The sequence below is a fragment of the Sebastes umbrosus genome, chromosome 7 (assembly GCF_015220745.1).
Source record: "Sebastes umbrosus isolate fSebUmb1 chromosome 7, fSebUmb1.pri, whole genome shotgun sequence".
NCBI lineage: Eukaryota > Metazoa > Chordata > Actinopteri > Perciformes > Sebastidae > Sebastes > Sebastes umbrosus.
This window is the reverse complement of record NC_051275.1, coordinates 1,654,080-1,668,265: the sequence shown is the minus strand read 5'-3', so window position 1 is coordinate 1,668,265 and position 14,186 is coordinate 1,654,080. Positions and strand designations below refer to the sequence as shown.

The 14,186-nt window shown below is 44.7% G+C and overlaps 1 protein-coding gene across 1 annotated transcript in view; it reads right to left on the bottom strand.

Annotated features, from left to right (window-relative positions):
* robo1 (roundabout, axon guidance receptor, homolog 1 (Drosophila)) overlaps positions 1 to 14,186 on the bottom strand; it is a 300,316-nt gene that overhangs the window by 40,770 nt on the left and 245,360 nt on the right. Inside the window, 5 exon segments of the mRNA XM_037774440.1 lie at positions 719 to 890; positions 1,613 to 1,737; positions 6,899 to 7,026; positions 7,186 to 7,324; positions 8,746 to 8,866. Coding sequence (XP_037630368.1) covers positions 719 to 890; positions 1,613 to 1,737; positions 6,899 to 7,026; positions 7,186 to 7,324; positions 8,746 to 8,866 — 685 coding nt within the window.

The following is a 14,186-nucleotide window of genomic DNA, read 5'->3' as shown; positions in this document are numbered from 1 at the left end:
GGGTTGGCGCAATTACTAAAACATTGTCAGCATGACCTGTAATTACCAGATCTGCCTGCGGAGAAGTGGTGGCCTCAGAGTGGCCTGCTCACTTTAATAACTGTTATTATTATCCAGAGAGCATGACAGAATGAGAGAGAGGAGAGGAGAGCGAGATGGAGCATACCATTGTAGGGCCTGAAATGAAGACGGACATTTGGTAAATGAAGGGATGAATCTAGGTGTGTCATAGACAAAATAATAGCCGCCCAGATCTCTGTGGGAATGGTGGAAACAAAGCCAAGGCTGGTCAACCGGGCTGACAGGGATTGGCTAGCAGAGTAATTAGAGGACCCGATCCAGACCTCACCACACAGCCACAGCCTTCCAACGGTAGACAGCAGCAAGCCAGCCATGGAATAGCTAAGGAGACATTAGCCAGTGTGAAGCCAGCGAAGCCAAACACTGAGCCACGGTCTGGGTGCACAGGCACCAGAGAGTCTCTACCTCTGACAGGAACACATTGAAAAGGCCAGACCGAGCCTCGCAAACCTCAATTCGGATATTAATATGCTCTACGGCATAACCACGGCATTGCAGATGAACAGCATTATCCGCATGAGCCAGAGATCATCTAACATACGGATATTTGTCCACTGGAGTTTTCTTTCAGTGTTCCTCTAATTCCCTCTGAGACTTTGCTGTGTGCAGACACTGTGTTTAAAAGAAGGTTGCTCACCATCAGTGATCTCTAGCAGAGCCTTGGTGAGGACGCTGCCAGCGGTATTGATGGCCTGGCAGCTGTAGTACCCCATGTCTGAGCGTTCGGCATCAGTGATGGTCAGGTCCCCAGACTGAGATACAGATAATCGGCTGGAGGGTTGAGGAGGTTGGTAGGAGAAGAGCAGGTTCTGTGGGGGATGAATACAGGTACAGTCAGACTTCTATTAACGGATATTTGGCTCCAATAAAATAATCAGACATGTTGAAGATTTCACTCCAAAATGGCATATGCATGCATGCAGCTGTCATCAGATATCAGCTATCAAGTGAACTACTGTATGCCTATAAAATAGTTCTATAGAAAGTTTTAAAGGTACAGTGTGTAGAATTTGGCGGCATCTAGTGGTGCAGTTGCAGATTGCAGCCAACTGAGTACCCCTCTGCTCAACCCTCGCTTTCCAAGACTGTGGTAATGTGAGCCACTGAGTGCAAAGTCCCTCAGAAGCCATCCACACCATAATAACGCTACTTTAGGAGCAACGGAAGTCAGACAGCGGCTGGCATTTACATTTCAGGTAACGTAAAAACGCAAAAGGCTCCCTCTAGAGCCAGTGTTTGGTTTGTCCGTTCTGGGCTACTGTAGAAACTATTGGAGAAACATGGCACAATATTTTGAAACTGAAAATAAGAAAACAAATAAGAAAGATATATAAAGGGATCATTCCAAGCTAACCAAAACACAACGATTCTTAGTTTCTGGTGATTATACACTAATGAAAACAACTAACTATTCTGCTAATAGATCCCCCAAAATGCTGCACACTGTTCCTTTAAATGAGTATGCTACTATGTTCTCCAATTGGATAAAGAGCGTTTTGAAATGAAAACCTTTATTGTATATTTTGTTTACCTGACTTCCTTCCCGCTGCCAGAAAATGGCTGGCTGTGGGTTTCCAGTGGCCTCGCACTGGAAGGTGACGGTTCTGCCCACCCCAACCACCTGGTTCCTCGGTCTAACCACAAACGCCGGGGGCACTGGAGGACAGCCATGACAATGGTTAGCCGTTGAATAGACAAACAAAACATAGTATATTATTACAGCCATCATAACGCTACACTTACAAGTGGTCTTGGTTATTTGAATGAAAGACATTTGACTGCAGCTGTTACTGTTTGGTGCCTGTATTCAAATTTGTTCTTAAGGATTCAGGCTCTCTTTCAAAACTTTGCACAGCAGATTAACCACTACACTGATCGAATCCAAAATGCAGGCGTATTATAGATGTAATGAATAGAAAAAACAACGGTTGCCCCCTCATTTGCATGGGCAAGGGCATGGACCATTAAAATTTACATGGAAATGGGGAATAAATTTGAGCCATCTGTCCATGCTGACACCCTCCAATACTGCAGGCCTCAACCAGGACGCAGTATCCATGCATCTTAATGACAAATTTCACTCAGACTAAGTGTGGTGTTGTAGCCCAAGGTCATCAACACAGCTCTATGGTGACACTAGGCCTTGTTGGTTTAATAGGCCATCTATGTGAGGACACAGAGGTTTACCCCTCGACTCTGGATAGGTCCTCAAATATCATAAATCTGCAAACATTTTCATTTGTTTGATACAGGGGCAGTGTTACACATAAAGTAAGGCAATCTGAAAACTGTCATTTGGGATACACACTTAATTTGTCCCTGAATAAGATGGCGTGTTTGGTAATGCATAAGAAGGGGGAAATAATAGAATGAAATGATGCGGCTTTACCTTGGAGGCCCCAAGCTGAGCATATTTTTTACCCATTAATGTCCTTTTTGTCACCGTTGCCCGTGACAACAGAAACATGAGTGCTGATTGGAGGGTGGAGAAGTGATGGGAGGAGGATGGAAGGGGGGTTGCGACAGCTTCCTGTCTCTGTCAGGGCGGTGAATAGGTGACGGGTGACATTTCAACTTACCAGACATGACTAAAAAGGAAACAAAAACACAACAACAGAAACGCCAACGATGAATAAATAAATAATAAACAGCATGACACAAAGAGATAAGGAGAGATAAGGAAAATAACAATGTGATGTCCATGGATACAAATAGTCATGTTATTATTATTCTATGAATAAAAGACATGTCATATTTCGCCCTCGACTCCAACCCTAGGGACCACATGATTCACACAGCAGAAAAGAAGAAAACATCGGATTTAACATTACTCCTTAGTCTTGGGATGCACGCGAGGACAGGAAAAATGCTGGATTAAGTACAATAACATGGCAATATGAAACACACAAGACAGATGTGTTATGCTTAGCACACATAATGCTTTGTTTTCCTCTCTTTCCAGGTGTTGTGTGAAGGTGAACGTCCCTGTACTCTTAATGAGGTTTAGAACACCCCGAGGATCACAGTCCCTCAAATGCAGCCTTGCAAATGTAAGCCCGGGTTCATAAAACCACAAGGTGAATGTTAACTGTCACTCTTTGGCCATAAATCTGCCCTGGCCAATCACTCCCCTTATCTAATCTGTCTGCTTCGACGGCTCCCACGGAAACATAAACGCTGTCAGTCAGAGTAATGACCGACCCCTCCCTCCTCTCCCCCTGCTGGCCTTTAAAATGCAGATAAGACTCGCATCTCAGAAGAAGACACCCACCGCTATCCCGTGTAGGCTCTAGACGCACACAATTACGAGAACATAACACACCCACAAACACACAAAACCCCCCTACAACACCTACACACATCCATTCATGTGTGTCTAAGCCTTTAATTAGGTAACCCTACCTCTCCCATGGCGCTGTGATCACAGTGGTGGACCTGGAGGGAGAGGTGAGTCTTTTAAATCTGACCAAGCAACTTTGTTGTGGACTTTCCGCTAGCTCACGGCGCAGAAGGGGGAGTCTCTATCAAAAAGCTGATCAGACCAGCTGAGGGAAACACACGGAGCGCGGTGGCCTCCGGCCCAATAGGAGGCAGGCTGTGCACCGAAGACCACAGCAGATATATTAATGGGGATTTGAGCGGCACTGCTGTTCAGTGCAGCTTGACATCAACACAAGAGTAGCACTGCATGCAGGGGGATTTAGCATGATTAATATCAGCTCGCATTGAGAGGTCTGGAGCATGCTTTAAATGCTCTGAGATTTTGTATACTGTAAACTGAAATGTGGTTCTCACAGCGTTGCGTGACGGTGAGTAGCACCCAATGAGGGTGTGTCTGATGGTTAAGATAAATCAAATGCAGAGATACAGAGACAGAACAATGCAAAGCATCAGTTCTATATGTGGCACCCAACCGAGTTTGGGTATTTATCATCGCTGTAACAGCACACAGTCGGCTGACAGGAGAGCTCCTCTCACTCGTTCTCTTTTTTGGCACCAGTTCCAAGTCTCCTTCCAGACCCTTTACATGGGTTATTAGCAACGCTGCTCTGGGGACTACCATTCCATTCAAGACCTTTCTACACATAAATCACTGCTAACGGCAAACTTAACCAGCTGAGAAAAAATAACATGCTGATTTTCTGAACTCCGTCCAATAACCGTCTGAAACAATGTATGTGCATTCCTATGGTGGAAGTCCGCTGGTGAAGCTTAATTAGCAAAATACTGTTTAAACATTATCTAACCACACCAGACCCAGATCCAAATGCCTTATTCTTAAATGTTTAAAAACACACACCCTCACATGCACCCTGAGCAGACCCAACAGCCGAGCAGCTCGTCTCACTGCTACATTCTCATGTGGCTTACATTAATGATTTTACGATCAAACTATAAATACGGCTGGTGACTCGGCCAATTATGCGGTTCTTCCATGAATCAACGGAATATTTTACTTTGACATATTTATAAGTCCAGAAGAGGTGTAGTAGACTGACAAACATGTGTGTAAGACAATAATTCACTGATTAAGTTGGTAACGAGAGCAGAGCGCATTGGAAGGAAAACAGCCCGGGGCACCACTTCCACAATGTGGACGTTGTTCGCTGACAATCTGACCACGGAAGGTGTGAAGGTGCCCCCCCCTCCCGTCCACACAGAGCTGGATTCTTCTCTTAAACTGTCCGTCTCTTAAAAGGGATTTGGGATTTGCTTTGAATATCTTGAAAATTGCGTGACTTGCTATATGTTAGTATCATTTCACATGATAAGCGAATTGCATAATGACACTGCAGGGAATGACTTCTATATTTAACCATTTTTTTTTTTTTTTTTTAATCCAATTTTAATTCTATTGGTTTTATCGTCCATTTGCACATCACAGCAGATTTAGCAGTTCAAAGAATATTTACATTAATTCCACTCTGGCCTTAAATATGGGATTACCCATTTAGTGGTGTAGTTCTCTCTGCCAGTGGCTCACTACCACGGAAATGATATTATTCAGCTGTTCAGTTATTCTTATGCAGTGGCTCAGCGATCTTGCCATACTTGATGTAGTGCGACAGCATTGCCCAGTAAACCCACAGACTAAACTCCCGTCCCCCACATCACTGTTGTCTTCCCTACTACTGCAGCGACGTCTTGCTACCTATACATCGTTTCGCTACTTTGGCCTGTACAATTACCCGGCCTTTCTTTCCTTTCCTGTGCCCGCATCTGTAATTAGAAGCATGTCATTTCCGGGCGTGGGACTGTGGCCTGCTTGTCTTTAATTAGCTGAACTACTCAGTGCCCACAGCCTCCCTGGCCTCCTCATGTCCTGGTCTGGATGAAGCTCAGGGAACTGAAGAGAAGATGGAAGTGGTTCTAGGAACTTTGAAAGCTCGGAGGTTCGATCTAACCCTGAGTGCAGAACGAGGATTCCTATTATTCATGTTATGACTCTCGCCTGATTTTACACTCGGCATTTGTCCCTTAAATCTATGGCAGAGGTTCTTCTTTGCTGAAGTGTAATCAATTGAAGTGCTTTTACTTTGCTTTCCATGCCTCTCCAACTTTTATAACATGGGGGGTTGAAAGGCATAATGTGTGAAAAGAGGGCTAGTGCCTTGCTTCTGCATGCAGGCAACGGTGAATTGGCCCGAGGTTAAGACATTTAATTTCCACTGAGGACAAGGCAGATTTTAGCATTTCAAAGATGATTGTAAGCCAGGAGAACAGCTTATTGAACCGGTGCATCAATGCTGTTCCCTTTCATTAACTAAGCTTTCATCAGGGAGAGGGAAAAAGGGCAATAAGAGAAGTAGATATATTGATGGGTGCATTGGCAGGTGTGCCTAATCTCGCTCCTCCAACCAATCTAAAGATTGACGTCTTGTGGAGAAAATGAAGAAATAATTGCAAAGGGCAGCCATGTGAAGATGAAGTATCTGTCTTTGCAAGTGGGGGTTGGCAGAGGAATGAAATCGCCTCGTCTCTTTATATCTCTGGTGCGTTGACTGCTAGGAGTGACATTAATATGACTGACCTCACCACAGAAGCCCTTCTCCCCCTCTCTCCATCCTCTTCACCACAATCGCCCTCCAGCCCCAATTCCCAACCCGTTCTGCATCAGTGGCGAGCCGCCACCAAGACCAGCATATTCACTGTCCTTCCATCCAATCCCCATCTCCCATGCACTGAGCCTCCTCCTCCTCCTCCTTCCCACCCCTTCTTCTCCTCTCACCCGACTCCCTGCATTCCCATTAGTTTGCCGTTAAATGGCCCCTGTGTTCCTCTGATTCTCAGGAGGGTTTAGGGGTGATCCCAGCCCCCCAGTTCCTCTCAATGGTTTCTTTCTGAATGTTCACACTCTGTGACCGGCTGCTTTATATTCCAACTGCGTTAATAAGACGTCTGATGGAGAGGGCCACAGGAGACACAGAGATATTCCATAGGTTCACAAATAGCACTGTATGTCTTAAAACGTGACGGAAGACAGGCCTCCGGAGAAATGCCACTTGTATAGGGCAAATGAAATCGATTGCTGTTGGGCTCCCGTGTGCACAACTCTACAGCTGTTATGGATTTTTGCGTTTCTTTTTATTAGAAATCAATCAGCTAATTGAGAGAGAATAGTTGAAAGTGATGACCGTGTAGTCCTAAAGCTGAAGGCTATTATTGCAATGTGGCCGAGCTAGATTGCATTTGAATCAAGCTGCACGATCACCCAGAATGGAAATGAATTTAGAATAGCTGTCCAAGGGACTGTAAAGGAAATAGTTGGCAGACTTAACAGTGTGAAACTGAGACTCGTAATGGCATGCCGTCTTACCGTGGACGGTGAGCGTGGCCGATGCCTCCGCCTTGCCCACCATGTTCTCGACCACGCAGGTGTAGGAGCCGACATCAGCTGAGGTCAGACGACGGAGCTTCAGGGTGTGGTCCTCGCGAATCTCAAATCTGGTATGAAACAGGTATGAAATGTTGTCATATACTAACTCAAAGCAACATGTTTCAGCTGACGACAGAAGAAAGCGAGCAGTGGATCAAACAAAGAGACAGAGAGGGTGCGGGAGAAAGGTATTGTGTGATGAAAGGGAAGCAGATGATGAGTCATACCTTCCTTTGGGCAGGTCACCGTCGTCTTTCCTCCAGCGCACGGTGGGAACTGGGTCGCCGCGGGCCTCACACCTGAACTCTACACTTTGGTCCACTAAAACCACCTGGCTGCCGGGGCGACGTACAAAGCTGGGACGCTCTGCAGAGATGAAAACAGCACGCAGATTTAGAACCATAGCACACAACGGTAGCACTGAAATAATGTTTCCATTAAGTGAAAGGCATTAAATCTCGGTTTTGTTCATCATAGTCAGGCTTTAGAGCTAAGTTTGAAATTAAATTGAAAATTGAATGAAACCCAGTGGAAAAAGTTTCCTTGAAGTTTTAGTTTTAGGTCCTGTGAGGTGTCCTGGAATAGAAACAATGAAAGAATGTGAACTAATCTAATTTAGTTTTTATACAGAAACACAAAATGCTGTGGTAATAGCCAATTTATGGTTAACGACACAGGTTAATAAGACAAAAATACATATGGACTAGACAGCCCACAGAAGTCACAAGACAAAATGAAGTACAGGAAACAGTTACTACTTTGTAGTACGGTATATGGTCTTAATTACACATGACAAGACACTCAATGAATTGAAGACATGACACTGAACAAAACCTGACACAGGAAGTCTAACTTTGTGTCATCTTGTTAACCCTCAAGTCCAGCTCTGACAGTATCAGCACAGGGTCACCACAGCACTTTCATTTTTGTATATTCTCTGAGGGCACATTGTGTTTTTTTTCTGAGCGTCAGCATCTTTTTTCAATTGTTCCCAATGGTGAGAGAGCATATGTGGCCGTATGTGGCCACCTAGAATAAAAGCTGTCATAGAAAAAAAGGTGTTCTTTATGATGAAATGCTTTTCTGACAGAAAAAGACGAAATATGGACACAGGCCCTCAGGCTACATGCTAAGGCTTCCATTTCCTCTGAACACATTCCATCAGACTCTGCCCCAAAAACTAACCAGGGTGGTTTATAATTAACCAGAGTTTGTGGGATACTCACTCCGGTGGACAAACACAAAAGCTAGGAGCTGGCCTTGTTTAAGCTCTGTCAGTATTATTTCAGTATAATTATTTATCTTTACGAAACCGGCTTTGTTGTTGGTCCTCCTGATGGATTATAAGAGGTCACTGAGGAGAAGAAGTGGAGAGAGAGGAAGTAACAAAAAAAAAGCTGGTGATAAAATCAGGAGTCTGGACATGCTCTCTGCTTGGGACACAGGAGAGTGTCGGGGTCAGAGGTCACTCGTGATGAAATAGGGTGCAGCTGGTCATAGGAGAAAAGCTGCTGGGGCCAACGTGGGATTCACAGTTAAGTGTGAGATTGGAGGTCATCTCACACTCTATCTGATAAAGGTCAGTGACACCATTTAGTTCCCTGGGAGATAGACAATGCAAGCTTAACATCTGGATTCGGTTTCTCACTGCAGACAAACAGAAAAAAAAACGTGTGTGGATGTGTGTGTGTGTGTGTGTGTGTGTGTGTGTGTGTGTGTTTGTGGGTTGTGGACAGAGAGTCAAGTAGACGACAGATTGAGATAGAGAATAAAAAAAGATGAATTACCAAGCACTGTAAGTTCAGCTATTTCGCTCTCGCGTTCTCCGACCATGTTTGTGCCGACGCACACGTACTTCCCAGCATCACTCTTCCGGGCGTTTGTGATCATCAGCTTCCCTCCGCGTATCTGAGGGGATAGAAGAGGAGGTGAGAGGCTTACGGTGGAGGGGAAAAACAGCAATATGAGAGTCTGAGAGACACCTGGGGCCTCTGGCTGACACAGAGAAAACAGAAAACAGCATAGCTCAAACATTACAAAACATTTCCTGATTGAATTTAAGAATGCCTGCGAGCACTTACTAACCAAAAGACCATTACAACAGGATGATGAAATGTACTCACAAACACATAATGGCTTGGTGCTAAAGAATGTTTTTATTGTGTTTTTGCTCTGAGCTTACAGAGATAGAGACAACTGGATTACTCTATAGCTGGGTTTCCATCAAAAGTTCCCAGGACTTTTAGTCCATGGAACTACTTTTCAAGGAACTAAAAGGTTCCTTCAGCCCACTGTTGTCTGCGTTTCCACCGCGGTCTAAAGACATGCAAAGATTAGGCAAATTAGTCCGCTGACGTATGAAAAAGCACCATGACGTGGGACGAGGGCTGCTGGTGGTGGCAGCAGTAAACACACTCTGCAGCCTGACGTTCAGTGTGTCCACCTGTTTACTCTAAAAAATGGAAAAAAGCGTTTTGGGAGATTTTGTCTCACTGCGACAATATTTACTGCTGCATATATTTACTGATGCACATTGGATGTAATGACTGAAATGAAGCAGAGGAAAATGAAACTAAGAGCGTCTGTCTCCACAGTAAATCATCTATTGAGTGTCTGAGGGTTATTTATTGGTGCTTTAGAACGTTAACGGCTCATTTTTAATGAGTCGGGAGGCCGACAGCAGAGCCTAACTTTACTTTTAATATTATTGAACAAAAAAAAATGCTCTCCCCTCGTCCTAAAACGATCCTAGAGTACTTCCTGGTTTTATGAATGAAGCGGTACAGTTGAAGCAGCAGTGCAAAGTCCAACCCGAAAGTTCCGGTACTTTTCAGAAAGGTCCTTTATTGGGGTAAAATGCCCCCAGAACTTAATTTAGACCCTGGTACCTGCAGTTCAAACGCAAAGAGTTCCTCAAAAGGTTCTTATTTCCGGGGGAAAGTTCCTGCAGTCGAAATGGGGCTTATCTCTCTAGACGTTTTTTTTGCTGTTCCCACTCATCTTCCACTTGAAGTCTAAATCACCACCAGCCGGCCTGTTCCACCTCAGGGTAAGCTGAGCCAAAGAACACTTTCCCGATCCAACACAACCACAGACCCCTGAGGGAACACCTGAGGCACTGAAGGACTGCAAGCACTATTCCAGTCGCCTCAAAAGAGCTTCAGGACAGTTTTGTCTATTATCGTGGGGAATGTTTTAAAGAATGAGTTTCTTGGAATTATTTTGTTCTGTGTGTGCATACAACTACAAGTGAGAGCAAGTGAACATACATTCAAGCACACACACACACACCCAGCCGTGAATGTGTGTGTTTGTCCAGGTGAATGTCATGTCTGTTATTTCCCAGGGCTTTGATTACAGGCCAGAGGAGGTGCTTTGTTCTCAGGCAGTCAGAAAGGCAGCCTCGGCCCCGGCACAGGCCCCTCAGCCCTCCTCTCAGCTCGCAGCCATGCCAGTCAGCGCGGAGACAGACAATAGCGTGGTGCACCAATGATCTCTTTGCCTCGACGGGGGGCTTAAGGTTTTAAATGCACACATCGGCCTGCAAGACCGGGACCACCACCTGCAAGCGTGTAATCGATACCCTCATTAGAGCACCACTGACAGAGAGCTTGACACACAATATTGCAAATGCGTGACTGCCATGTTAAACTGGAGCCCTCCTACATGTGTGTTCACTTGCGAGCTGCAGTTCGATACGTCTCAGTAAATCTACATCATTGTACTTCACAAGTTTTCATCACTTGCATATGACGAACAAACTTGTGTGTATAGTTTTAATAAAGTTGCCAGGGTAAGATTCTTGAAGGACAACATTGCAACCGGACACATTCTTCTGGTTCTGAGGCATTCCTCAGCCCTTCACTCCTGATTAATATTCATGGTAAAGCAGGAGGGCAGAGGGACTTGAAGAGGCTGCGGAAGGCTGGCTTATTTAGGGCACCCCGCGGTGCTGGAGGGGTTTGAAGTATCATTATGTTACTGTTTGTTTGAGGAAAGGCTTAACAGCTAAAACACTGTGACACTCACAAAGGCCCAAGGTCAGGGCAGACCATACAGCAGAGAAAGAGTGGGGGTGTGCACTGTTGGGTCCACAGGGCTTTGACATGAGGATCCACTTAAGGCCCCCGTCCACTCTATCCATATTCTTACCTCTGTGGCAGTTCCCCATTCTCCACACGAGCATATTTGGAGTGCCAGAGCAGCGGGGACTCTGAGAGCAAGTAAATGAATGCAGCAGCGGCCCTCTTTTTCTCTGCATGCATATCCTCTCCACACAACAGCGAAGCACACAGGCTGCTGAAAGCCCCCACAATCTGACCATTATCCCTGTGTTACAGGGAGATGGCTCTATCCTGTCTCCTTTTGTCTCATGTCATTTGGCAATGCTGATAATGGAGAAAAAAAAAAGCCTCTATTCAGCATGCATGCTGTTGGTATTCACATAGCTGGCTGATAATTAGCCACAACTATTGCACAAAAGGAGGAGGACAATGTGCTGCATTTCGTCCGTTTATGATGTCGCCAACAAACTCTTGCTCCAAGCAGACAATAGCCTAGGATTAAATACTGGCATTTTTCCCTGTTTCTGTTTATTTATCCTTTACTCATTGTTCCTGAAAGACCTGAGAGGAATGTGGCCAGATGCTGCTGGTGACACAGCAGCATTACAGGGTAATGGCCCAACCTCACTCTTTATGGCTCAGTGGGAAACCTTTCACAACCGCCCCACATGAAGTCATAAATATATGTGAGATGGCACACAGCATGTCGCTGGTGTTTACATGCAGCTGCCTGCGACAGATAGAAAAACAGAAGGGTTCCTTGTGATGTGTCTGTGAAGTTCACTCCCTCTTTATGGTGCGGCCACCGAAGCCATAGCCGACCCATCGCAGTAAGATGCAGCGCAGAGAGAGAGCGGTTTGGGACCTCGCTCTGATTGCCAGTGATCACCAAGGAGACTGCACGTTCCAGCATGTTGCACGGTGGGAGGAATGAGCTGAACCAAACACAACAATGCAGGCTGGATGAAGGGGGGGCCTTTGATGAGCTCAGCTGTTCATCACATTATAAAGATTGTCTCATTTCTAATACAACTTGATCTGTTAACACGGGTGTCTGTCCAGACTCCCATCTGTCAGCACAGTCGATTACACAAACTCAGATAGTCATACATGATGTCTAGTGCTACTTTAGAAACTCACAGTCTGTGAGGGTTTGTGCACGACAGGAAGTTTACAGTGAGCAACAGCAGCTGGTCCACATAGCTCTGTTAAATCTACCAGATCCCTGTTTTCAGTTCCACAGAAGGCCCAACCGACGCTGCTGCAGGCTACAGGGACACAACTCCGTGTTACAGCAGCAGCGCTCGCAACGTTTACTCTGAGGATTTCACCCATCAGTGCACAAAATCACATATACAGCAGTGAGAATAAGTCCTCACTTCCACCATGCAGGGGGTAGGATGGATGATGTTATTGCAGAAATGATTTATAAACAACAGAAATAGTGTATTCAGTGGGGCTAAAATATAATTATGGGAAAGGCCATGTGCGCCAGAGCCATGCATAATACTGAGTTGAACCAGGGCTGCTGTGTCCTCAAAGTACCTCGCTCACTTCTACAGTTAACAGCATAATGCAGTTTGTCATGAGATGGTGAAGAAAACTGAAAAGATGAATTCTATTTTATTCTATAGAGGAGTAAGATCAAATGCCTGACAGTAAATATAGATTTAGGAAAAAACGGATGTTGCATTCTGCTTAAAATACCATCTATAGTGCAACAGTAAGCACAAATAGGTAGAGTAAGGTGGGAATACAGTAAATACATGCATGATCCAAATGTGTAAAAAAACACAAGACAAACAGCAAATTCAAAGGCCACTAGAGTTCACTCTGTGTGGTTTAGAGGTTCCGTGCTTATCAGTAACTCAGGGACAGATATGATTTGATTCTCTTTAAACTAGATTATGCGCTTGTTTCTTTCAATTACGCTGCTCAGCGGTCAGACACGGACTCTTAATCTTCTGCCTGTGCAGCTTACAAACAAACAGAGAGGAAGAATACTCGCACTGTTTGTGCGTTTGAATTGCGATCAGAGCTTAATGCACGCAACCTCGACTGGCCCTCGCTGAGCAAAACTTTGTTCAGTCATGTACGGGACTCCGCTGAAGACAGCCAGCAGCAATAAATCACTGGTTCAACTTACCCAGTGATGAAAATGTATTGAGCACAACTAGCCCGGACTGGATCGCAGTAATACGCTACAGGCATACCGATCGGAACATCTTTATTAGTACCTTGCATTTATTATCTGGGAAGGATCTGGTCGTCCGTGACTGTACTGTGAAGTTAGCCATCATCAGCACTCGGGGTCCAAACTATTTAACTGCTCAACAACTGCACAATGTGCAGCCAGAACCTTAAACCAGTCAGATTGTGAAAATGGGATCCAGACCTACAGCTAACCACTTCCTCTTCACTACCTGCTTGTGTTAGCTGAGTGCCAAGTACTGCACTTCCCTAAACAGGCTGTTCTCATACACTGTTCGTAGCTATACCTATGAAAAGTAATGCACTCATCATTCATACATAACCCACAAAATCAATTTGTATGTAATCCAAATAATCGTGAACTAAGGATGTACCGATCTGACTTTTTCAGTCCAGATACCGATAGGATAGGATCCAGATAACTTTGTAAAACAAAATGTAACAAATAAATACATAGATCAAATTTGACTGAATTGTATATAAATATAAATGGTACACCAGCAACTTGGTCAAAAGATCTTCAAAATTAACAGGAATTACAATTCAAGTGTAAACCTTTCGGTAAAAACAAAAAACATTACAGTATATATTGTAAATTGTATACACACATTGAATTGAATAGATCGGCCCCATTCACTGATACCTAATCGGGTTATTTGAGCCAGTATCGCCTCGATATCCGATTCGGTGCTGGTGCATCCCTACTGTGAACCAAGAGCGACAAATTCTGCATAAGGAGGAAGTCAGGCTGGGTCCTGATGAGCAAGCATGTAGAGCTGATTGATACTGCTGTGCTGTTGTTCTAATTAAAGCTGAATAATTGTCAGTTTGGTTGTATATCAGATGTACAGTAACGAGTCGTTTAGATTCTGCAGGCGTTGCTGCTGCTGAGTGCAACTTTCTCCTCTTGGATTCCGGTCAGCTCATTTCTCCCTCCTCATCTACGCTTCTCC